General features: G+C 30.9%; 5 protein-coding genes across 7 annotated transcripts; 2 read left to right on the plus strand and 3 right to left on the minus strand.

Moving 5' to 3' along the window:
• Nucleotides 1-137: 137 nt before the first annotated feature.
• On the plus strand, nt 138-3,017 carry LOC113857299 (protein HEADING DATE REPRESSOR 1). Its single transcript, XM_027489118.1, has 3 exons — nt 138-406; nt 2,097-2,434; nt 2,525-3,017. The coding sequence occupies exons 1-3, from the start codon at nt 301-303 to the stop codon at nt 2,726-2,728; spliced, it is 648 nt and encodes a 215-aa protein (XP_027344919.1). The 5' UTR covers nt 138-300; the 3' UTR covers nt 2,729-3,017.
• LOC113857298 lies at nt 421-5,806 on the minus strand. Of its 2 annotated transcripts, none has more exons than XM_027489115.1 (6): nt 5,552-5,806; nt 5,175-5,414; nt 4,915-5,088; nt 4,701-4,807; nt 4,291-4,613; nt 421-3,939 (listed from the first exon to the last, which is right to left on the minus strand). In XM_027489115.1, the coding sequence occupies exons 1-6, from the start codon at nt 5,672-5,674 to the stop codon at nt 3,335-3,337; spliced, it is 1,572 nt and encodes a 523-aa protein (XP_027344916.1). In that variant the 5' UTR covers nt 5,675-5,806; the 3' UTR covers nt 421-3,334. The 2 variants fall into 2 exon arrangements, with proteins under 2 accessions (XP_027344916.1, XP_027344917.1); XM_027489116.1 differs by having other exon boundaries at nt 5,627-5,779.
• A 5,101-nt stretch (nt 5,807-10,907) lies between these two features.
• On the plus strand, nt 10,908-12,976 carry LOC113857267 (aspartyl protease family protein At5g10770). The gene is made up of 2 exons (XM_027489067.1): nt 10,908-11,186; nt 11,619-12,976. The coding sequence occupies exons 1-2, from the start codon at nt 11,021-11,023 to the stop codon at nt 12,884-12,886; spliced, it is 1,434 nt and encodes a 477-aa protein (XP_027344868.1). The 5' UTR covers nt 10,908-11,020; the 3' UTR covers nt 12,887-12,976.
• Nucleotides 12,977-14,755: 1,779 nt separating this feature from the next.
• LOC113857143 (cyclin-dependent kinase B1-2) lies at nt 14,756-16,270 on the minus strand. Of its 2 annotated transcripts, XM_027488902.1 has the most exons (4): nt 16,142-16,270; nt 15,558-15,958; nt 15,328-15,466; nt 14,756-14,848 (listed from the first exon to the last, which is right to left on the minus strand). In XM_027488902.1, exons 1-4 carry the CDS (start codon nt 16,268-16,270, stop codon nt 14,756-14,758), a joined length of 762 nt encoding a protein of 253 aa, XP_027344703.1. The 2 variants fall into 2 exon arrangements, with proteins under 2 accessions (XP_027344703.1, XP_027344702.1); XM_027488901.1 differs by having other exon boundaries at nt 15,558-16,270.
• A 1,198-nt stretch (nt 16,271-17,468) lies between these two features.
• On the minus strand, nt 17,469-26,065 carry LOC113857239 (ent-kaurene oxidase, chloroplastic-like; the record flags this gene model as incomplete). Its single annotated transcript, XM_027489036.1, has 8 exons — nt 17,469-17,789; nt 18,052-18,246; nt 18,431-18,592; nt 18,673-18,927; nt 19,015-19,155; nt 19,274-19,435; nt 20,241-20,428; nt 25,990-26,065. Coding segments are annotated over 8 exons (1,500 nt in total), but the record flags the coding sequence as incomplete, so codon positions are not given.
• Nucleotides 26,066-26,466: the final 401 nt, after the last annotated feature.

Here is a 26,466-nt window from a genome sequence, read left to right on the forward strand (position 1 = left end):
GCATTTATTTTAAGGGACAAGTCTCTTTGACATAAAAATTTTCACCGGAACAAGAAATCTAGACCGTTGAAAAGGTTATAATCTAATGGTGATGGTCCCATACAATTATCAGCATCTGCGTGTAAGTTGTTAGAGACAGAGAAAGCAAGACCTTTAGATGGTCGGAGGATCAAGAAGAAAGCCAAACAACACTTCCAAAACGACAATAAATCTTTCTCTCTCTCTCTCTTATTATGTGTTCCTTTGAGAGCTGATGCATGTGTTCAAATTAGTTCTGAACTTGAAGCTTCTTCTTCTTCTATGGAAACACGTGATAGTGATAGCAAAATGGTCATAGATGATGCTTTGAATGCCTTCTCTCCTGTCTCTACTCCTAGAATTTTCTGGAAATCCAGAAGAAGATCAGGTTCTTTCTTCTGAACTTCAAAAACTTTTTTTTTTCTCCTTCTACTCTTTCTTCCTACCAATTTCTCAATTGTACTTACTTTCTCTCATAAATCAAAGTCATGTCATTTTTTTAAGATTTGTGTGTGGAATTCAATGTTTTGGTCATTTTTTCAGCTCTCTACCAATAATCTGTGAATTTTTTTGTACGATTTCTAACTGGGTCTTCCTTTTTCCATTTAGCTTTGGGATTGCTTTCTGGGATTCCTGCAAAATTATTCACTCTTTTAGAGAGAAGCGTAAAACAGGGTTTATGTTTAACAGTTGGTGTGACTTTTATGTTAAGTTGCTTTATTTGTTATCATTGGCTTACCCAACTCCGCTTTTATGTAGTTATCAGTATCCTATAATAATTCAGATCCAAATCTGTTAGAATATGATAAAAAAAAATTAATTTTAATGAAATTATGAAGCAATTTGTTAGCTGATTAGTGCCTCATTATTATGAGCTGACACTCCGATTTTGATCTAATAGTAATAAAAGCAACACGACAAATATTTTTTTTGGTGAATACAACACGACAATTTTAGACATCTTGTTCAAAGTTTTATTTGTGATAATTGTAGATATGATGATTTATTGTATTTCATGAAGGACACAAATAGGGGAAAAGAAAAAGAGAAAAACGCATATCTTGGTTTGCATTGTTGGACAGCCCACCCTCCCTCCCTCCAACCAACCCTCTTCAGTGTAACCTTCATTTTGGTTTCCTTGATTTTGATGTTGCTCTTGTTATCGATGGTTCATCTAAACGTGTCAACATTACCTTTTTTCTATTCCTTTTCTTTTTTTCAATGGGTGTATCTTAGTATTTGTTGAATAGGCTTTCGGTATCCATACTCAACCATATTCAAGGCAATCCATTAGCATGGATTGCTTCACCTTGACTGAAGTTGAAGTCAATTTGTTCATCCAAAAGAATAGGTTTATATAGTATGACATTAGTATAGTTTCGTGTAAAATGGAAGCTGCGAAGTTAGGCTTAAAGCAGGCAAATAAGTCAACTAACACTACACGTAGCCCATTGCTTCTAATATGTGAAACGCTATTTGCCTTGGCCGTTGATAAATTCAACTTTAAGACTAATCTCTCGTGGAAACTTCGCTTCATGAGGACATAAAATACTAGGCAGGGGACAATATAATTATAGGTTTGATCACTTATGTGCTATTTAAGTTATAGATTTCATTTTTAAGTTACCTTGTTACTATTGGCTTATATATTATATAAGAATCATCTAACCGAAATCCATATTTCATCTCAATAACCACTATTTTTTCATCTTGGTAATTAAAATCGATAGCCATTATCAAAAAGAGGAAATTTAATTGCAGTTCTTTAAATATTGTTGTTTTTGTTTATCAGTTAAAATTATAATTTTATCTCAGTAATCTGTAATAACATTAAATATAAATATTTTATTAAAATAAAACTCTAATTTTAATTAATAAACGGTACTTAAAAAACAACATATAATTTGTCTTTATTAGAAAATAGTACCAACATAGCTATAATTTTGTTCTTATGGTAATCATTTGTTGAGTGCAATGGATATGACTACATTGGTGAACATCTTATAGCAAATATAGCTTGTTTTTGTTGTGAAAATTTTCTCAGCTGCAAAAGAGAAATGGTAACTTGTTCCCCACAGGTAGCGGGAGGAATTTAGAGGTATCAGAAGAAACAGGTAATAAACCACCCATGAAGCAAGAAGAAGATCCTCTAACACCTACTCCTGCTAGTGAGGAGTTGAACAATTCCACTGCAGTTTCTGAGCTTTCAGAGCGTCGAAAGGCCTTGTTTGAACCCTTAGAACCTATAAAGAACATCAATGGCCGACGACCCTCGGCTGAGTCTTTACTTCCTCCGCCGGACTTTGAATCTGCAAACTATCCAAAGGGCTGGTTGATTGGAAAGAAGCGAAAGCTTGTCAATGTTGATGTTGTTGAAAGCATGAGAAGGATTGCCATCCAAGAAATGAACAGAAAGGTTCCATGTTTCCTAAGCACCTTGACTTGCTAGCTAAGCACAATTATTATACGCCTGAAACTGAGGCTGAGGCATTTGCTTCTCTTGCAGGATAGGGAAATAGATGGGCTAAATGAACAACTAGAGGAGGATTCACGATGTCTGGAGCACTTGCAACTCCAGCTTGTAGAAGAAAGGAGTAAACGGGCTCGAGTGGAAAGAGACAATGCAATGCTTCAAGAACAAGTGAACATGCTTATGAACATGTTACAAGAAACTGAACATATGGGAGATGAAGGCCAGGATGAACCTTAAAGTGCATTATACCTCCTTAAAGTGTATTATACCTTTTGTGTGTGCGCGCGCGCGTATTAAATTCTTTTTGTAGGTTTTGTCCGGGTTGTTTAGTTGGCTGCGCATATTGGATGTTTCTCTGGTTACTTTATTAGAGTGCATAGTGTAGTAATATATGGGGTGAGATCAAACCCAATGAACATATTATTCATTTATCTCGAAAAGAAAAAAAAAACTGTAAATCTTCTAGTGACTGTATTGGTATTAATTTATATGTTGTTTCTCTTTAAGCAATAAAAGAGTATTGTTCTAAATATTTTTGCTTGTTGATTCAGTTACTCGGTAAACATAAATCACACTCTTAAGATCATTTTCCATTTTCAGGTCTATGATCATTTCATTCTTCATCTTGTCAAGAGGCTATATAGAAAGATTTTCTCACTCGTTCCACATTTTTATATTCTCTTATTTTGTTGAGCTGAAAATATAAAATGTCCCATTATGTCTGTCGGGATTCATCATCAATGTGAATTTCTGAATCCCACTAACAAACAGCAGATACAATATTCACACTGTTGGAAGATCACAATGGATTTAGTGTTGCTTGCAAGCTTTGATAGGTCATTATTATCTAACTTTATTAACAGAATCCTCCGACACTGGAAATAAAAACTGCGGCATAGATGCAATCCTTGGAAGATTAAGAAGTAAATCGCCAGCTGATTCCTTCCTAGTCATGCCAGTTCCCTGCTTGCAGCCAGAAGTATCATCTGGTTGAACTTCCAAATCAGCCACCTTAGTTTTGCATGATGATAACTGTGTGTGTGTGGAGTTGCTCACACCAACTTTTGCACCCTCATCTGCATCCAAACCTTTACCATTTCTGGTCATTGTGTCTTGTGTTGTAGAAGGGTCTTTCTGCAGAAGGCAGTATAGTGAGTTCACCCTTGACATTACATATTGTTCATCAGAGGCTGTTGTATGTTGAGAGTCATTGAACAAGTATTGGGTAAATTCCTCCAGAATGGATCTACTATACTGGCTGTCCCCGCCGAAGATGGGATTGTCAGATGCTATCTGTTCTGAAATGCAATGTCCAATGTGGCTTACCAAATCATCCATTGACATAGAAGGGTGAAGTCCAGGCAATTTTATCTGATCCAAATTACTGAGAAACTTCAAAGTTTCCGCTCCTCTACACCTGAAATCTTTGATTGTTTGGGCGTTCATCACTGCACACCATAAATATTATATATAAGCTTTGGATGATGATAACATAAATGATTATAATATGATCCGTATTTTACACATATGTATGTTATTCTTCACATCATTATATTATATTTATATAATTAGGTAGCGACTAAAATCTAACTTGGGCGGAAGAAATGCATAATAAAAAATAGAAACGCGTATAACCTTTAAAAACTATTCTTCAAAAATTCTAGATTGCTGTAATCGCTTGACACTACACACGTCATATATACACACGAACACAAGAATACCGGATCATATATCATAAACAGGTGCATTTACTATCATATTGAATTCAAATGATGTAAAAAAAAATCCGCAGCAATTACCTGAGCTAGGTGAGGTAATTTCTTGGGAAACATTTTCAACAGCTTTACCCACGAGATTATGTTCACTTTTGGAGGAAGATGATTGAACTGCAGATCCTGATTCCACATCCTGCAATCCAAATATGCTAGCTTGCTCTTCGCTTTTTCTATCAAAACCATCACTAGATTCAATGTGGTCATGGATTGCAGTTCCAGGTTCAAAATATGGAGTCTCCAACACCAAATCTGGCTGTTGGCTTAGAAAGTTGAGACGGGGATCACACTGAACGAGCTTCTCAAAATGCTTGCCTAACAATCCTTGCGGGCACTGCAGAAAATGTCGCCTACGACAACACACAGAATCACATCAGCAAGGAATCAATGTAAAAAACTACCTAAATGCCAAAAGAAGACCACTAATGTAATTGTACTTGTGTATGCTGGCTTGTCCACCAGTGAAGTCTGATGTTGCCTGCCACAAGGTATGCTTCCTTGGCTGTGGATTGATCTCCCTAAAAAACAAGGGTCTTCTTGCCAGCTACAACAAACACGAACATCAACTTAGCATGCCACATAAGAATCATGCTAAATCTACTACTAATTAAATAAATAATAATTTTTTTAAAAAAAAACCACGATGCTTACCACTACTTCCAAAGTTCCTGGTTCATCCTCAGGGTAGTTTGCCTTGAGAGCCATGATATCAGACCATGGAATTTCAATCTTATTCTTAAGACAACCATCAAGAACTTCCCATACCAGCTTATGCTTTGCAAAGTAACACTTTGCCACCAAGTCTCCTTCGTATCTAGACTTATACTGCAGGATCATAACAAGCAAAATTACCATATGCACATCGCATCATTTTTTTTTTTGTAATACTATTCCACAAACTATGAACATACCTCCCAAGTCCCAATTTTCAAAACGGTACCAGGAAAATTGGAAGCCTTGAGTTTAGAATCCGCAGTAGAAGCAGAACCCTTTTGGTCTTTCTTTTTGGGGTCATCTTGTTGGGAGAGCCTCATCTGAATCAAATCCAAAAGGGAAGGACTCTTCCTGAGACGCAAACCTAACGGGCTTGGCTCATCCAAGGGATTATACGAAGCTGGAGGAATTGGAAGACAATCATCACTCGAAACACACTGTTTCAAAACAAAACAAAAAAAACATGTAAAATGAGTCTCAAGAGAGAACTAACTACAAACAAAAAAAGGAAGAAATCGATGATGGGTTTCATCTAAATATCATCGAAATTCAATTTTTAGCAGGAAAAAAAAACCTTCGGGGGAGATTCCAATTTGGGTCGCTTGTGGGAGTGAAGAGGGGGAATTTCATCTTGAATCTCCAACTTCACCTTTTTCACACAGTGGCTATCCGTATCGGACCTCATTAGCTGAACCATGATGCTGACTCAGAATAACGTTTAACTCCGATTTCAGAGCAAAAAACCTCCTTCTTAAGCACTCTTCGGCAATGGCGGGCGCTTCGGAAAACCAATCTTTCTTCTCTCTCTCTTCAGTGGCCGACTTGTCACGTGCCGAATAAAAACGACGCCGTATTTAATATTGAACAGCCAGGTCAAGCGGGGACCCAAATGACAAATATACCCTTGACTCTTCCTCGGACATATGGAGATTTTTTGTCGCCTTTCGTGGGCATATTGAATATTTTGTCTTGCAGTGTGAAACGGCGTTGTTGGGTGCCGTCTGGAGGCACGTGGCATCACGTGATGTTAATGGATAAAATGTGGGTCCCGGTTCATGAACCTTCTTCGTTGGAGTTGCGTGGTGGAATGGAATGGACAGGTGTAAGGATCTGGTGGGATGATTGAACACGTAAGCTAATAAGGTGGGTCCCACCATATATGCCTTTCTGGATAATGTAAATTGCTCTTTAATTATTATTATTATTATTATTATTATTATTATTATTATTATTATTATTATTTATTTATTATGCGTTTCCTTTATCCTAATGGATAAACTTCAGCCTCCAAACCATGCTGTCTAGTTGTCTTTCTGCTTTCGCAAAACATTGCAATTTGTTTCATTTTAAATGACTTTAAGTTGGGCATCAAAGTGGGAAAAAAGTGACATGGGAATACCCACAATTTTTGAAGGGAATTGTTGCCTACCACTTTTTTCTAACATTTTTCTTATTTTGAATAAATAAATAAATAAATGGTTTAGTAGAAAACGTATTTTGCTCATTTTGTTATCTACAAAAATTGTATAATAGAAAGATGGTCCTTATTTTGACCTTTTCCAACCCCAATTCCTAAACAAATGGTAAACATACTGCAAATTTTGAACACTAAAATATATATTATAATGGAAGTAGAGGGGTCTACTTTTGTTAGGATGACCAGGACAGCCCTAAAGAAAAATCACAACTTCAAAAGGAAAATGGTCAATATTTCAAGTCAATTTATCTTGAGGGTCATAAATTAAAGATGGGTAAATTTATTTTTTCGTAATGGGTTTTTATTCTTTTCTTTTTCTCTTTTTTTCCCTATTTATTATAATACTTAAAGCCTCTCTTTATTATTATTATTATTATTATTATTATTATTCTTTTTTAAATAACATACAAACTCGACCTCCATAAACTTAAGTCAACAATTCCAAGTGGTGCAAGTTGTTGAAAGAGGTGAGCTAACTTTTGAGAATTCTTAGCAGACTTCATATGAGGCTATTCAGACTACTGTTAGATTGAATCTTCTAGTTCTAATGCATAATATGAAAAACTATATTGTTTAAAACTTCACTTCAGTATTCATATAAAATTATATTGTTAGATTGAATCTGTTCCTTTTTCTTATATTTCTCCTTTATAAAAATGAAAAATCTCTTTATATCTTTCTAATAATTTTTTTACTATTTTACAAAATGAGTATTAAATTAAAATGTTTATTTATTATTATGTTAAAAATGTAAAATCTATTAAATATTTTCTTTATCTAATAATTAAGAAAAGTTGTAGAATAAAAGGTAGGATGATTTTGAAAAAAAATTAAAATGAACTTAACCTTGCCTTTTTCTAATATTAATCCACTTGGGAGCGTGTTTATGTATATTACAATTGAGCATTACTTTTCATGCTTTGAAAGGTACTCCATTTCAACGTTTCATTTACGGCATGCGACAACATTTACATTTCTTTTTGTCAATCAATCATTACATATTACTCCTTTTTTTTTTTAATACAAATGGTTAGCCATAAGCACCTTTCCTAACCAAGTCTGCAAATTATCTTAATTATAAAGCAAAGCAAGAAAATTAAGCAAAATCCAAGCGATAACATCAGAAGCTAAATTTATAAAATTCAAAATTCTCAAGGAAAATGAAACATTTCCTACGAATGAAAGATCATTACTTTATAAATCAGAACAATGATTTTGACAATGATTGATGTTGTAAACCATATATTCATTCATCCCTTCAAAAATATCTTAGTTTATTTTAATCTACGCTAAACTGTTAAAGCAAAGTGGGTTAGTTATGAGGATCAGAATTTTTTACCAGACTACTAGGAAACTAATTTTTTATATTCTTAAACTAGTGAGCTGTGTAGTGTCGGAGACACTTCTTGAAGTAATTGAATATGTACTTGTTACATTTAGTTTATGGATCTCACGCTCATCAATTTTCTCCACTTTCACACATACTCGATGGTAAGTTGGAGTGATTGTGTTTGACACTTCGATGAAATTCCATCTTCAAACCCATTCTGTAATGATCACACACAATTTTGTGCCTTCAAAATGACGTGAGAGCCATATCATTCATAATGTGTGATGTTTAGTGTACAGGAACATCATCTTTATTTTCACCAAATGATTCAGAACCAAGAGTAACCTGCGCCATCCAAATGTTGTCTGCTGATAACTCTAGGTCAGCATTTACTCTCTGCAGAGTTCGATGATTAAATAACAACCATAAAATATTGACACAAACATTCGAATATCTGTTATTATTTTTTATTTCCACCATGTCAAAATATCTAATATTTTATCTAATAAATTCACACCGTATATTTCAAGCACAGACAATTGACCATTTGGATTTGGTTTATGTAAGCTAGTAGATACTTAAATAAATTAGAAAATAAAGTACTTTAACAGCTTTGGCTTTTGATGAAAATAACTATACAGTATGTGTTTGACGAAAATAACTAGAGCTAATTTAGTGGTCTATTCCGGGGCTTGAGAATATGGCCCACCAAGTTGGCGAATTTCTGACCATAGCTGGGCAAGTAGTTGTTAAGAAATGCCAAATAAACACAGTCTACAGAGAGATGTTCTTATCAGACTGTGATCAATATATATCGTATAGAATATGTACGAATAATGCCATGCTTGGCTGTGTCTAGTCCCAGTTGTACATAATAACTACACATGATTACATTGGATTTGAATAAAACATAATAATACTAAAGGAGAAAGGCCATCTAACTTCGAATGAACCACGTTTTTAGTTTTATAATTGTGTAATTAGTATATTAGTACTAGCATTAGCATACAAAAAAGATTAAAAAATGCAAAGATATTAATTGATTTATGTGCTTTCGATAGGCCATATCTCTTCCAAGTCCAAAATACGGTACTTTTTATCTTCAGTAGACGGTGATGGAAGACCAAACTTAAAGTACTGCCTCATAGGAATATAGTTGCATACTCGCATATACTTTAATCACCCCCCAAAAAAAGAAGTGCGTTGATAACTTTAATTAGAGAAAGGGATTAGTCCAACTGGGCTAATTTCATTTCTATTTTAGAAAAGATAAAACACTTGGCCAGAGATAGAGAAAAATGGATAGGATTAAGTTTTCTAAGAGTAGTAATTAAAGAATTAACAATTTTTTTTTATTAAAAATTATATTGAAGATGCATTAATATTATAAAAAGGAATAACATTATATTTTAAATAAAAAATAATTTTTCTTTATACATGCTTTCACAATTAAAGAAAATATTAGTGAAGAAATATAAGAGATGGGTATAAAAGTTTAGAGAATCATTTATCCAAGTGTAACACAACGCTAGTTATTGTGTACCGATGCGTAATGTATTATTTAGTCCTTTATAGTTGTATTATATGGAGTCGGTCCTTAGGGTTACATATCATATCATTAAATTTCAGCTAATTACTGAAAAGAATGCTAAATTTGCATCTAATAATTCATTTTTAATATTATATATATGGTTGATAACCGTCCATAAACATTAATGGGTATTAGCATCACCCTCTAAAAGACTTTGTTGAAACGCAATTCCCATGCAAACAACAACCTTTTAGAGGCTACACTGCAAGTTTCTGTAAGCACCATGAACTCAAGTAATGGTAATACAAGCTTTTATTCCTTTCATTCCCCAATCACCAAAGCAATTTTCGATTGGATTTATTTCATATATGGAATTATATAAGTTGTGTCCATTTACAAAATTGGATTAGACAAGCATGAATAAATCAAAAGATATTAACGAAATTACATATACCTATAAGAGAATAACTTTGATGCCCATCACTTTGGATTTAAAGGAATTCAAGAGTCTTATCCCCTTATTTTATACCAACTTTACATTTGATTTTTTTTTTTGTTGCTATGCTCTAGGTATGAAACCATTAGCAGAACTGAGCTAGACAAGCGTGAGCAAAGCAAATAATATTACTATGCTATGATTACAAAAAAAATCAAAACTGAAGAGGTGATAATAATATCAATAGGAAAGTGAAGCAAAGTGCCAATCATGTCTAACAACTAGCCAGTGGTGCAATACTTTGAAAAAACGTTTCAATTAGAAATCCTAGGTGTGCTACAATTCTAACACTCCAACCCTGAATTTCCATTTCTTTTCAAAGGCATGTTTGTTGATTCTCAAAGGCATGGACTGCTCCAACAGCCTACCGATATGTCCTGTATATAAGTGTGTGTGTCTGTGTTTCTGAATTTGATACAAAAAGTTCCACAGATATTTTATTAAAAAATAAGGCCATCATACTAAAGAAACGTAAAGCTACTAATATTAAATTGTTTTTGTTGGAATGCAAAAATCTAGAAAAATAATTTTCGTGTTCAGTTGCAAGTGCCAATGTCTTGGAGAAACAAATATAACGGATCAATCTTTTTACAAAAATCCAGAAGAAATGCCACTAATTAGATTGGTTTGGAGTGAAAGTGTTTCATGTATCATTTCTCAAAATTGAACTCCGTTGGTTTTCAGTTTTCTAAACATATAAAAAAGAATACACCAGGCTAGTAGAGACACCCTAATACATTAAAAAAATTGGAAACATGAAAAGACATTGCCAGAACACACTAAATTCCATTTATTGAGTGAATCTGTCTCAATGTTTTCTCGCTCTCTCATGTTGTGTGGGAAAGTAGGAGCTTGAAGGGGAGTGGGTCTTATCTAAGAGGGCTTAAGAGGCCAATAAGATGATTGAAAGTCCAAAGTTCCACGACCCACTTCAACACCACCAAACAGAACACTTCTTTTCTTTTCTCAATACGTGCACGTGAAACCCCAATAATTCCTCATGCACAAGTGGGGTCTAAAAGCCACCACTTCCTCTTTTGTTCTCATGCCAAAATACATCACTCACAAATCAGAATCTCCTCCATTAGCCCTTCAACTTCAACACTCTTCTAATCTCTCTCTCTTTTTCTCAATGTTTCTTCTCCCTTAAAATCTTCCAACCCTCTTTCCAAAATCATATTTTTTATAATTTCTTAGCTTCCACCATTCATGGCTACGGCTATGGCAATGTTGCCATTCTTTCTGTCCCTAGTTTCTCTGTGCCTCATCAATACAAAAGGGGTCCTCACTTTTGAAGAGAAGAAAATGTTCAACGTGCAAATGTTGCAGAAGAAAAAGCAACTTGATACCCAGAGTTGCCTCCTCCCGGAATCAAGTGAGTTTAGCGGGAAAGGGAAGTTCATAGACTATGTTTTTCTGAGCTTTATGTCATATTTCACTTTGGATCTAATAATGCTTAATCAAAACTACTTTTCTTTTTACTTTTAGAATCTAAGAATAATTTTTTCCTTAAAAGAAAACACTCATCATTTGTCTATCTCTTTGTTTGTCAAAGTCTTAAAGAAGAGACTTACTGGCTTTGACAAAGCATGTCTTGACATTTATATTACTTTGGATTACATTATGCTTTATATTAATAATTTGTTCTTCCAATTAAAATTTTAAATCTATATTGTTTTTTCAGTTCAGAAGTAAAATTCCTATAGAGAACTTGTATCTACACGACTCTTCGTACAATAAAAAGAAAGTTAGGAAGAGAAGATAGAAATTTGTTATATGACACATTCCTTTTAATCTGAATTCTCAGAACGGGTGAAAGGTGCTATTATACTGGAAATGAAGGACAGAGGACACTGCTCAGAGAAGAAAATTGATTGGAACAGAAGGTTTCAGAAGCAGTTAATATTAGATGATCTTCGCGTTCGTTCAATTCAAAGCATGATACGAAAAATGGTATCTAGCCATACTGTAGAAGCTTCACAAACCCAAATTCCATTATCTTCTGGTATAAATTTGCAAACTTTAAATTACATTGTGACTATGGGATTGGGTAGCCAGAATATGACAGTGATAATTGACACTGGAAGCGACTTGACATGGGTCCAATGTGAGCCTTGCATGTCATGTTATAATCAACAAGGACCTGTATTCAAGCCTTCTACCTCCTCTTCCTATCAATCAGTTGCATGCAACTCATCAACATGCCAATCTCTTCCATTGGCTACTGGAAATACAGGAGCATGTGGAAGTAATCCATCAACATGTAACTATGTGGTTAACTATGGTGATGGGTCCTATACTAATGGTGATCTCGGTGTTGAACACCTTAATTTTGGAGGTATTTCACTGAGTAATTTTGTGTTTGGCTGTGGTAGGAACAACAAGGGTCTATTTGGAGGAGTTTCCGGTCTCATGGGCTTGGGAAGAAGTTACCTCTCACTGATATCTCAAACTAGTGCTACATTTGAAGGAGTTTTCTCTTATTGTTTACCAACCACAGAAGCTGGTGCTTCTGGTTCATTAGTTATGGGTAATGAGTCTTCCATTTTCAAAAATGTTACTCCCATTAGTTACACAAGGATGGTTCCAAATCCACAGCTATCCAACTTCTATGTTCTCAATCTCACTGGCATAGATGTTGGTGGTGTGGCTCTTCAAGCTTCAAACTTTGGCAATGGTGGGATTTTAATTGATTCTGGCACAGTGATCACAAGACTGGCTCCATCTGTCTACAAGGCTTTGAAGGCAGAGTTCTTGAAACAGTTTTCTGGATTCCCTCCAGCACCAGGTTTTTCAATTTTGGATACCTGTTTTAATCTCACTGGGTATCAAGAAGTCAACATACCTACCATAAGGATGAATTTTGAGGACAATGCTGAACTGAATGTGGATGTTGCTGGCGTATTCTACATGGTAAAAGAGGATGCTTCACAAGTTTGTTTGCCGTTTGCAAGCCTTTCTGATGCATATGACACCCCAATTATTGGGAATTATCAGCAAAGGAACCAAAGGATAATATATGATACCAAACAGTCCCAAGTAGGATTTGCTGGGGAACCATGCAGTTTCGCTTGAATAGGGAACTTTCCTATAATAGATGTCTTATGGAAGATGCAAATCTTATAAGCAGACTTAAGCAATAGTATCGGCAAAACCTTCCAGTGTTATCCAACCACATACATAACTATATTTACCATATAAGAAGGTATTAGCATAAGAGTGTCATTTGACATTTCGAGGTTTTTCCTGGATTGTATTTTAAAGGAAGGTTTGAATTGTAAATGGATTCATTCCATTAAATATAAGATGTTATAATGCTGGATTTTATAAGGAATTTACAGATGGATTCATCAACATGGTAGATTACTATGCTCTATCCGACCGCTGCATTGAGAAGAACTGCCTCTTGGTTGATCGATACAATTTCCAAAAGAATCTATGTTGTTGTGCCATGCACTTCAAACCAACTAGAATCAAACTTAGACTTTGTATAAGGTTTTTATCTATCAATGACGTTAAGGTAGCATTTAATAAAGTGAAATTTTCATTCTTAACTACATCTCTAGAATTTCTAAGAAATTTTATAAAATGTTTAATTATCATGTAACTTTCTAAAAAATAATATATTTAATTTCAACGAAATTTTATTCTCATATAAATTAAATAACATATTATCAATAATGCAATTGACTTTTAAAAATTATTTTAATTAAAATAAAAATATAATAAAAATTATAATTATTGTGATCCGCAACAATACATCACCATCGATGTTAAGAATAATAATAATCATGATATCAAAGCAATGTTAACAACAATGATAATTTATCCCAAAGTATTTATAAAATTTAAAATAAATAAAAGTAATTTAATAATTTCACAGCTTATTCTAATAATTTTTTTTTATCAAAATTCATAATTTTCATTAACAAAATATCATTTCCAAAATTTCATTTTAAAAAATAGTTTTTACTCCTCTATCAACTCTCATGTTACTTTTTAAACAATGTTAAAACATTCTAATATCAAACGCTACTTAAGTTCAAACTTACGTGATTACCTGCAATAATATATTTATAAATATAAGTGAGGATATAAATAATATAGTATCAATCTTATTCCATTCCATGCGTTATTTATATTAACAATATTAAACTAGGAAAGATAAATTGTATAAAAAAATTATTTACCTAAATTTAGGCATGCCTAGTTATAACTCTAAATATAATACCAATCGTATCTACCCTTGATTTGAGAAAGTATATTATATATATATATATATATATACTTTACTTTTTCAGTTCCACATCATTTTAGAGAAACAAAATTCCATACAGCATCGCATCTCACTACTGATGCTTGAAAGTTGAAATTGCAAACCAATCACTCAGTTCGTCAAGTACCCAACAATCAACATGGACGAGTAAGGATTAACAATGACATTTGAAAAGAGGGCAAATGGTCCACAAAACATTGGTGTTGATGTTTACTGCCTAGCCTTAAATTTTCGCTTTCCTGGTGGAATGCGGCAACTCTCCTTTGGTGGGACACTATCAAATTGCACATACATAAGATCAAATGGTAATATGGAGACCACAAACCCGCCTACTAAATTGATACTGTTGACGACCAAACCCAAAACACTAAAGTACGCAGCAAACATAGGTAATGGCATAATCATAGACTATCACTCTCAATTTCAACAGAAATTACAACTTTCGACGAGCATTAAGTTCTTCAAGGTCCTAAAAAGACCATGGCAATCATGAAACTGCCACCTAGAGTTAACTGCTCATATCACCAAGATGATGAAGAAAATAATGCACTAGACCAATTTGATACATCATCAAACTGTAAACCACGAATTAATTTCCATTTAGTTCTATATAATGCTGCTTAACAGACACCTCTGCACAAAACCTTTTGACTGTGAATCTGATATCATCAATATTGTGACTTGTCAAGACTGTCAAAGTAGGGATGATCAAGTGCTGCCTTGGCAGATATTCTCTCAGAAGGATTATACTTGAGCATTTTCTGCAGGTGCATAATTGCATACAATTACTCCCGGTGTTTGGTGAAGAAGATTATAACAGATTACATTGTTGAACATGGTGAAAGTGAAGGTAGCATCTAGTCCAGTTACTTGAGTTGCTATAGTATATATATACATACATAACCCAATCACATTCCCAAAATTTTGTTAGAAAGTGTTCCTCTACCCAAAATTTTGTATCATAATTTTCAGATCAATTCATCAAAGCCACTTCGCTCAGTTAACTTAACAGTCTACGATACACTACAACACATCATTGAACGATTATGATCCTGTTTACTGATGAAGTACTCATTCGTTTTATCTTTGAAAAACAATTCTCATATTTTCTAATGAAAAATCTATGATTGAGATAAATCTGAACACAATCTAATTATGTTTAACGGTTCAAAATTAATTATAATCAATTTTAAGGGTTACGAATTGTATTTAGAAGCAAGAGAGAGGGAAAGTAACAAACCGAGAGAAGGTCAACTCCTTCTGGTCCCAATAAGGGCACAGAGCGTGCCAAGTTCTGCGGTTCCCAGTGCGGGTAGACATGCCAATCACGCAGAGAAGTAACCCCTGGCCATTGCTCCTCCGTTGGAGTCCCCATAATCCTTAAAACATAAAATCACAAAAACCAGCGGTTACAAATGCGAGTGAGTAATAAAAAAACGAAAAACAGAAAGATTAATGTGATTCTCATACTTGAAAATGTTGATGAGTTGCTGAAACTCAGAATCCCCCGCAAACAGAGCTTGCCTTCTCACCATTTCAGCGAAGATGCAACCAACGGACCACATGTCAACGCTGGTGGAGTAGTGAGTGGATCCAAGGAGAACCTCAGGGGCTCTATACCAGAGCGTGACAATCTCGTGAGTGTAGCTCTTGAGAGGGACAGTGAATGCACGACCGAGACCAAGATCGGCGATCTTGAGAATCCCCTTCTGCTGGTCAAGAAGAAGATTTTGAGGCTTAAGGTCGCGGTGGAGAACGCCGTGGCTGTGGCAGTGAGCAACGCCCTTGCAGAGCTGAAAGAGGAAGCTCTGAACGAGGGAAGAAGGAAGAGGACGAGGATTGGTACCTTTGCGGTGTGAATCGATGAATTTCTTGAGATCGGTGTGAAGGTATTCGAAGACGAGATAGAGTATTGGCTTTGATTGGGGATTGGAGGATGCGGCTTGTGATTTGGGGATTTTGTCGACGTGTTCGACAGTGAGAAGACGAACGATGTAGAGAGATTGAGAAAGCAGCTGAAGCAGAGAAACCTCTCTGAGTGCGGTTGGAGGAACACCTTCTTCGTCCATCTCAAGACGCGTCTTCTTGAGAGCAACGAGTTGACCAGTGGACTTCTCCCTCGCCTTGTACACCTTCCCATACGTTCCTTCTCCAACCTTCTCAAGCTTCTCGTACTTCTCCATTCTTCAGATTAGGGCTGAGGATTCGATTGAAGAGAGAATATGTAGAGAAGAAGAAGAACAACAACAGTGAAGAGATGCAAGCAACGTAACGGGTAGTTCCAGATCTACGCACCCAACGCGCCCTTTTCTTTTTCAAATTCTCTTCTCTATTTTACTTCTTATTAAATTCATTCAAATTCAAATACTCTCTCTCTTTCTCTCTCATTCAATTCCAAGTATTTATTTTATTTTTTTATTCTATCCTATATCATGTCCGGGTTCAAAAATATTTATTTAACAAAAATTTTTGGTCACAGAATAAATTATTTTGTCAATGATATACATTCTTTTCTTTTTTTTTAAACTTATATATTATTTATTTTATTTCATTTTTTAATGATATAAACATGTGTCATTAACTATCCATGCATGAGGAATTATTTTTTAGGACATATAGGATTATTTTTTTATTTGATAAATTATGTATATTTAATTTTATATAAAATTAAATATAATATTAACTAAAGTTAAAATGAATTAACAATTAAGTAGTGTATCAGTGAGTTAGTATATTTACATTGTTAAATATATCATCTCAATTTTTATATTGATAGAATATTTAATATTATTTTAATTTTTTAATACTTTCTTTGCACATAATAAATATAATATATATATATATATATATATATATATATATAATATGATACAGCAAAGTTTTTAACAACAATATAACTTTTATATATATATAATGATAAATAATGAATATATAAATTATTCCAACTTTTTATCTTAGTAATTTTTAAAATAGTGAAAATTTTATATTATTTTAATTATTAATTAAAATTCATGTGCAAGACTAGATTTTACACCACAGAACGTATAGTAAATTATCTGAAAATAAAAATAAATTTGGCTAAAAAAATTTATTCTAAGATAGATTAATACTATAAACAGTTTTTTACAGAAAATTTAATTTCATTTTACCTCACTCAGATAAGGTTACCATTGACCTCGGATTATTATTATAATTATTGTTCCCTACATGATTAACTCTATAGACTGAAACATAAGTATATTATAGCTAATATAATAAAAGCCTTTCCAATTCTCTTTTCATTAATACTAGCTTTATTTCACAATGCTTCAGAACATCTCTGACTCAATATGTATATCCAATAAACATATATTCAACAAATTAGCAATTACTTAATCATATCTAATGATGATTTCTTGGCTTGATTTTGACTTGCAGGGGATGGAGCCTGTGGGTGGTAAGTCCCACTGTATCCACATCCTCTTCTTCTGCTCCACTATTGAGCTCCCACTCAAATTCTTGCACCAACCTTCCAATTGCTGTGCAAGCTAACAACATTGCTTGAAGAGACCCTGCACACACCCTCTTTCCTGCTCCAAAGGCCATGGTCTTGTACAAATCCATGGGATCATATTTCTCATCCAGAAATCTCTCAGGTATCCATTGGTGAGGATTTTCCCATTGATTCTTGTCCATGTTGCATCCATATATGTTTATTGCTACCTGTTAATTTACATGGGCTTGTTAATACTGGTAGGTAAGGTAAGCATATAAACTATAGAAGAATATTACATAAAAGAGGAACGATAGCAACATGTAACATACTCTCAGTTAAAATTTATTAAAACCTATAAAAATTATGTAAATTTAATTATTTTTCACTTTTAAATTAAGGTTTCTTTTTGTACTTTTTTCAGTTTTCAATAAATTTGAGTTACATAGAAAGATGCATGACTTAGTGAATTTATAAGATCAATTAATCAACCTGGCTTCCTGCAGGAATGTGATATCCTCCCAGTTGTGTATCTTCTTGAACGCTTCTTAGGGGAACAATTGGAGCTGGACTGTGTTTCCTTAAAGTTTCATGGAAAATAGCCCCCAGATATGGTAGCTTAGATATTTTGTCTTCACTGAACTTTTTATTCCCACACACATTTTGGATCTCCTCATATAGACGGTTCTGTCAGACACAACAAAACAATGACATGCGATGCCAACAAAAATTGGAGGAAAGAAACAACATGTGCATGTTTGGATTCAATAGATTAAGTGTGTGTTTCAATGTAAACATATGCAAAACCAAACATGCACTGAATGAATAGATCAATAGACTATTAGCTAAACACAAGGAGAAAATAAATAACCTGACGATTTTTGTCTTTAGCAAGTTCATACATAGCCCATTCTGTTGTGACTAATGTAGTATCTGATGTCTCAATAATAGTCTCCCAAAGCAGCATGGAAACTTGTTCTTCTCTCAACTCTTTTGCTTCAGATAACAGATAGTCAATGTAACAATTTACTTCCTGTGACATCCCAATCCCAAACAACCAAATTAGGATGCAATGCATAAATCTATCTTAGACTTGCACAAAAAAGGCCATACCTTTCCTGAAGCAATTCGCTTCTTCTGCTCTTCAATCAAAGCCTCCATCACAGCTTTTCTGCGAAGGTGCATTTTCTCAATTTTCATCTCTAGTCTCTTGTTTGGAATCCATTTCAAATATGGGAAGAAATCTCGCCAATCCACCTCAAGTGCACCTTCCATCATGTCAAGCACTAGAATCTTATATATGTCATCTCTTGACAACGTGCTTCCAAGCTTCTCCACATCAATGGATTCTACATCAGTTCCTAGACCCTACAAATTTCCACATGCTTAGTACAATTTTTATTATATGATAAAAAATACATATATTAATTAATTCCTATTTAAGGAGGGACTCACTTGCTTCAGTGCTAGTCCAAAAAGTTCTGATGCAAATATTTTTCTGAAATTCACAGGTGCAATAGAAGAGGTCTTCACATGTTTATTAAGCCACCTTAAAATATTTTCAATCATGGTTTCTCTGTGAATACGGTGTCGTTTCTGAATATTTGGAAGGAAAAAAAGAACTCAAACCAGTAAGCCAAGAGTGAGAGAAGGAGTCTTATATCACTCAAACAATCACAAAGTAGATAAAAAAAAAATGGTTATTATAAACAACCTGTGCATTGGCTCCCAAAACGTTTGTAAGAATATGCCTTTTGATCATTTTATGGAATTCATTGTAATTACTTATAGCAACCATGCATTTATCAAAAGTCAAAATTTTTAGTGCATTTGATAGCATCCTGTTTGACATGGACGAAAATCTTGTCACCATTGCCTGAAATATCAAAAAACAAGTTCAAAATCTATGCAATGATAAATAAAAGGGATTACTTGATGGCCTAATGATAAAGAATCGAAGGCATTGCTCCTCTATAATAGTTCAAAAAATTAAAGATGCAATTTCAAAATATAAAATAATATGATTATGGTTAAAAAAAACATTGTTGTATAAAACTCAAATAGCATGCTAATCAAAATCAATTGCTAGCGAATGCCTTACCATTTTTTTTGTGACAGTGGACTTGCAAAAAATTAATCTTAAATTGAAGTATCAAATTATGCCACCTTCACATTTGAAACAACAATGACAAAACCTTAATTTTGTCACATACCTACTTAGTTGTCAAGAAGATGATTTTTAATATCCTTTTAGTATAATACGATTTAGAAGCAATCGTGATTTGTCAAGAAATATTGTGAAGATAATATCTTTTTGCCAACTGTGGTTGTTTCAACGAAAGAAAGGAGAAGACCCATTAAGGGTCTTGGTTTTTCACTTGTATAAAGTTTTCTATTTTGGTCGTGTTTATAAGAATTAAATATTTAACTTATCAATATAAAAAATACTCTTTTTTTTTTGCTATTAATATAAAAAATACTTATATATTATAAATTTATACTCTATTATAAAAATATTTATTAAATTAAATGATCAAATTAGTGTGTCAAACATTAAATGAATGAATGTATTCACTTTATATTCAGTAATCACAATAACAACTCCAACAACAACCTTTATTTACCAAGAAGAAGAAAACAATATTGTATGTGGATGAGATGTGGGTTTTAGGCAGACTCACCTCCTTAGAAACATGGACAGAGTTGAGAACAATAACAGTGAAAGCACCAGTTTTGATGGAATAAATAGGCCCATATTTCTCAGCTAACTCTGTGAAGGTCTTGTAAGGTTTCTTTTCCTTCAATTGCAACAGATTCCCTATCACTGGTAGCCCCGGAACCACTGCAACAACCATCAAACTCAACTTCACTATTTTTCCATTTTATTCTCATATCATATCATTGTACAAAAAGTGTGAACAAAGTGGCTAATATAAAATAAAAACATTCAAGTGAATCTTAATTGATTCAAACAAAAATAAAATAAAATTCGACGATTTAATTTGCATCATAACTAGAGAAAATCTGAATCTTACTGCTACCTATCTGATATCAAAGAAAGTTTAGTTTGTATCATAACAAGAGAGAATCTGAATCACCTGGTGGAGGGAGTCTAGAACGGTTGTCATTCAATTTTCCTCTGAGCTTGAGAATGAGAAAGAACAGCAAAGGCAAAACACCCAACACCACAGAGGCTGCAAAAGGCTGTGCTTGGATCGCTTGAAGACTAGCTTTGAGTTTGTCCATTGTTATTCTACACTCTAACACAAGCAAGGTGCATTCTCTGAAGTATGCATGTGGTATATATAGTTAATAGAGATGATACATAAAGTATTAATTTTTTTAAGCAATAATCTTTTATTTTTGTCATAATTAATATAAAAGCCATACCTATTATGTCTTGTAATTGATTGATAGTGTAAAAGTTTTTATACATGTTGATCAAAATAAAACTTTTTTTTTAATCTTTTACTTACATTGTGTCATTTATTATATATGCAAGATTGGAAAATTATATGAGATGAATATATTAAAAATTGAACTTTTAAAACATTATACCTGTTTAAAAATTTTCAACACAAGAAAGTTCAGAAAATGCACCATAACTTTTCTCTTATCCTAAATATTAAATGAATCTGTTTCCATTCACTCCAATATTATCTGTATTAAATGCTTATAATTTTTATACTTTGCATTTAATTTAATATTTTTAAAAATTATTAAATTTAAAAATATTTATGTAATATATCTTTAATCTTGTATTTAAACTTTTTATTTTAATTCAAAATAACATTGTATTACATGCAAAATTAACTAGTATAATTTCAAAAAGAATTAATGAATGTAAAAACAACAAGTTTAAGTTTCTCTTTCCATTAAACAATGAATCAAAATTTGTTTACAACTTTATTTTTAATATTAAATGCTCAGAGCAAGTTTCTCCTAAATTGTATGGGTATTTTCAAATACAAATTATAAATAGAATAAATTAATGGGAAATTTGTACAACTTAAATAAAATAATAAATATATATTTTTAATTATATTATTATTAAAACCAAAACAAATAAATAACATACGGATTTAAGTAGTAAAAATAAAAAATAATCAACGGGTATATATAATTGATGAGTACACTCATAAATCTTGAACTAGAACATTTTTTATAATATTCTCAAAGAGAAGTGATTTTAATTATTTTTTTCTCATATATAGATTTTTTAATTTATTATCAATTTATATTTGAAATTTTCATTATTCATTTTTAATTTTATTTAATATAATAAAATATTTATTATTAATAAATATAAATTTATCCGTGCAGAATTATTTTAATTTGTTGAATGCATTAATTAAAATAATAAACATATATAATATATGAAAAATGAATGGGATATATATATATATATATATATATATAAGGAATGCATTAATTTAATGCATATATACACATAAAAGTTTTGTCATTTATTACTTTTCTTCCATTTTTTATTATAATAATGAAAAAAGTATTTTATTTAATTATATATAAATATGATTTATTTAAAAAATTAAATGCAATTTTTTAAAAGAAAATCACAAACATTTAATAAAATTAATATTTTAGTAAATGGAGACGTATTGTAATTAAATATTTGAAGTAATAGAAAGTAAATATGTATATATATATATATATATATATATATATATATATAAAATTTATTATGCATATTATTTTTCCAGTTGTTACTTGGCTTCCGTTTTTGTTTTCAACTAATAATAATAATTTAATAAAAACTTAAAGTTGTTATTGATTTCTATTTAAAATTATACTTAGTAAATTTCTCATTGCACTAGACTGTTATTATTAAATTAAAACAAAATATAAATACATAAAAATATATATTATATAATTATATATAAAATTTTAAAAAATAAACATTATAATAATTTTTTTATATATTATCTGTAAGTTCTACTTATTGAATGAAAATTATTTTAAAAGTATTCTTAAATAAAAAAAAAATATAGGGATTAGATAGTTTTTTCTTTTATATATGATGTGTTTGTTTTTAATTCAATATTAAATTAAATTAAAATTTTTATAATTTTATAATATAATATAATATTTATAATTAATTAATCAAATTTAATGTATAAATTGTAAATATTAATTCTTGAATAAGAACATTTTAGAAGTAAGAACTATTTTAAAGAATTCTTTCCTTTTTTTTTTATCGTATATCAATTAAATTTTTTACACTGTGTGATTGTCTTTTAATTTAATAATAATTTAAATTTTGAAAATTTTAAATAATTTAATTTTTTAAAATGTAATAATTTATTATTAATAATTATTATTATATTTGTTTTTTAAAATTTATAAAATTTGTTAAATTAAAAATATTCAAATAATATTTTTGAATTATTTATTTTAAATAATTTAATTTAATTTAATGATACTTGTGTAATGTATATTAATAATAACCATTCGGTTATATTAAAAAAATAAAGAGATATATTTTTATATTTAAAATAAGTGGTGAAAATTTAAATTTCAAAATTAAATTCACATTGAATTAAATTCACACACACAGAGGATCTATTATATATTATTTTTTCAATTATATTTTTCTTTTTTCACTATAATTTCATTTTTCATGTAATCAATCACGATGCTGGACTTTTTTTAAAAATAATTAAGTATTACATTGAACTTTCAAACATTTTCATAATACTTTTTTAGAAAAATAAAATGCAAAGTATAAAATAAATTTATGAGCATTTAAAAAGGACAAATTGGAGTGAATGGAAACAGATTCATTGGATATTTAGAACAGGGAAAAAGTTATAATGTACTTATAGACTAATCTTGCTTGTGTTGAATAGTTTTAAACATATACAGTATTCTAAAATTTCAATTTTTAACACATATTCACCTCATATAGTTTTTGGATCTTGTAAAGATACGTATACATAATAAATGATAAGAAGTAAATAAAAGATTAAATAATCATATATAATATTATACAATACTTAATATTTCATCTCTATTAACTATACACACCACATGTATACTACAGAATGTACCTTAGAGGTTGGAATAACAATGGACAAACTGGAAGCGATTCTGGAAGCAATGCAAACACAGCCTTTTGTTGCCTTTGTCATGTTGGGTATTTTGTTTTAGCTCTTCCTCAAGGTCAGAAGATTCAGTGACATAGTACCAGGTATTATGATTATAGTTGATGCATTCCAGGGGTTGAGGCGGTCAAAGTTGGTAATACTGGGTGATGTGATGTGATAGTAACGATAGTTCATAGTGCTGAGATGATCTTCAAAGAGATGTGTTCTTGCGAAAAGCATAACACCCAAATCAGTGAAAGTTTAATGAGAGTAAAAATAAAAGATTGTGAAAAGGAATTCTTTACACATGTACAGGCAGCTAAGGTATAGAGAGATGTTTGTGTAATCAAAGTTATAACCGAATCTAAGATGTGAACCTTGTAAAGTGAATAAGCGAGTTATGACCAAAGTAGGATTTAATGACCACGATCAATGATCAGTGGCTGTTCTTTCTCATAGAAAATTTAGATGAAATGAAGGTAGCAGTATACTTTGACCGGGTTGAGATATTTAACTTTGGATCAATAGTGGGATTCTAAACAACTCATTGAATTTTCTTACTTTATGTTAGGCAACTTGTTCACACTTCTATATTGATATGATATGAGCATAAAATGGAAAAATTATTAAATTGAGTGTGATGATTGTTGCAGTGGTTGTAGGGCTATCCCTGGTAGTGATTCTACTGCAATTGTAGGAAAGGAAACCATATAAGACTTTCACTGTTACTGTTCTCAACTCTGTCCATGTTAGCATGCCTAAACCCACATCCACATACAATATTATTTTGTTCTTGTTTCATGAATAAAGGTACAGTTGTGGTTGCATCTGTAATTACTGATTATAAAAAATATTTTTGTTTTACAGCTAACTATTGGGCTTTACTCTAAGTACATATTTTTTTTATAAAAAATTAGAAATATAATAAAAATAGGGTAACAATTTTGTAATAAAAAAATGATTTTTGAAATCAAACTGCTCCTATAAAGTTTTAGAGTAAACATATATGATCAACTATTTAAAAAGTATTTTTGAATGATTTTTTTTCATTTTTATTTTAGGGTTGATAGTAATAAATAAAAGAAAAAAATGATGGAAAGTAATATATTGAGGAGAGAAACGGAAGACATAAATATATTCAAGTGTGTTTATGAATAAATTCAATCTAAATATAAATAATAAAAATCAATCAGAATGATCAAAAATTACTTTTTTATTATATTAATTTTAGAGTAAATCATCATCATTTAAGACTTGAGAAATTTTCAAAGGACTTGTTTAATTGGCAGGCCAAATGAGTACGAATTTCTAAACCAAAATATTTTTACTGATGGGCTTCAAAAATATTAGCTAACATAATGTGTTAAACAAAGCCCAATTGTTTTAATTATGAATTTGAAAATCAGACTGAATAGTTGAAATGGGAATTGGTTAGGTCAATAATTTGAAATAGTTAAAAATTAGTAGAGTAAATAATCGATAAAGAATTGGTATATTAAAAAAAAATACTCCAAACTTTTTTTTAATGTTTTTGGTTTTATTTTTTAAAGACATTAATGTTAAAATATTTTTAAAATAAGTAAAAATTATATATGATATATATGAATTGCTGTAATTTAATTATTTATTATAAGCTTTTTATCTAATAAAACATGCATGTATTATGATTGTTTTATAATAACTTAAAAAAATTATATACTCTAATTTTTTATTAGTTTACATTAGTTTGTTATTTAATTTATTATATATTTTTAAAAATTGTTTAATTATCACTTATTAAATTTTAATTTAATCGAATCTTTAAATCTTGAACTAATATCTTTATTAGTTCGACAGTCCAATTTTAAAAATATTAATTTTAAAGCATTGTAACCTAAGGTAATTTTAGTTCATTTGGCATATTAATTTTTTGAGAAAGAAAAATTATACTAAAAAAGAATAAAAGTATGAAAAGGAACACAATTATAAAATAAATTATTTTAGTTCTTCAAATTATAAATATATATATTAATTTAATCTTAAATTTATTATTCAGAATTTTTAGTCTATAAAATAATAATAAAATATTTATTTTATTCCATAAAATCAAAAAAATATATCTCAATTTAATTAGTCAAAATTATGAATAGAACTTTTAGTGAATAAGAAACCAATAATTTAGATCACCAATAAGTTTTAGAATGAAGTTGAAGTTATCAACACATAACTCATTATTTAAAAAATTTATAAAATAAATGTATTATATTTAATAACAAGGATAATCATGTTAGTATTAAATAACATTTAATTTATTCATCTAATATGTTATTAGATATATGGATTTTACATAAATTAGTCAAAGGGAATGATTTTTTAAATAATTTTATAAACAATAAATTATTTATCATAATTTCGATAACTAAATTAATACATGACAATCAATGTTGAAATGCCAAGATAAATCTCAAGGAATGTTTACTATTTTTATTTTGACAGAGTTTTTCCCTTCTTATTTAGTTTAGACTCCTTAAGTATGTGGACTATTAAATCCTTTATGTAAATTCCTTTAATTTTGTTGGACTTTTTTAACCTCTTTAATTAACCAAAAAAATTAATATATGACAATAATTTCAATTTTTGAGGAACTAAAATTTTTATTTTTAAATTTTAAAGAATAAATTAAATTAGGCTTATAACTTTATAGACTTAAATGACATATTTCATTAATTTTTAACTTTAGAAATTGAATTGATAAATACTTATAACTTTATAAACCAAAATAATGTATTTCTTTAAGAATTAAAATGAACAAAATTGAGTTAGA

This window comes from Abrus precatorius, unplaced genomic scaffold (assembly GCF_003935025.1).
Source record: "Abrus precatorius isolate BTA unplaced genomic scaffold, Abrus_2018 Scaffold153, whole genome shotgun sequence".
NCBI classification, from domain to species: Eukaryota; Viridiplantae; Streptophyta; class Magnoliopsida; order Fabales; family Fabaceae; genus Abrus; species Abrus precatorius.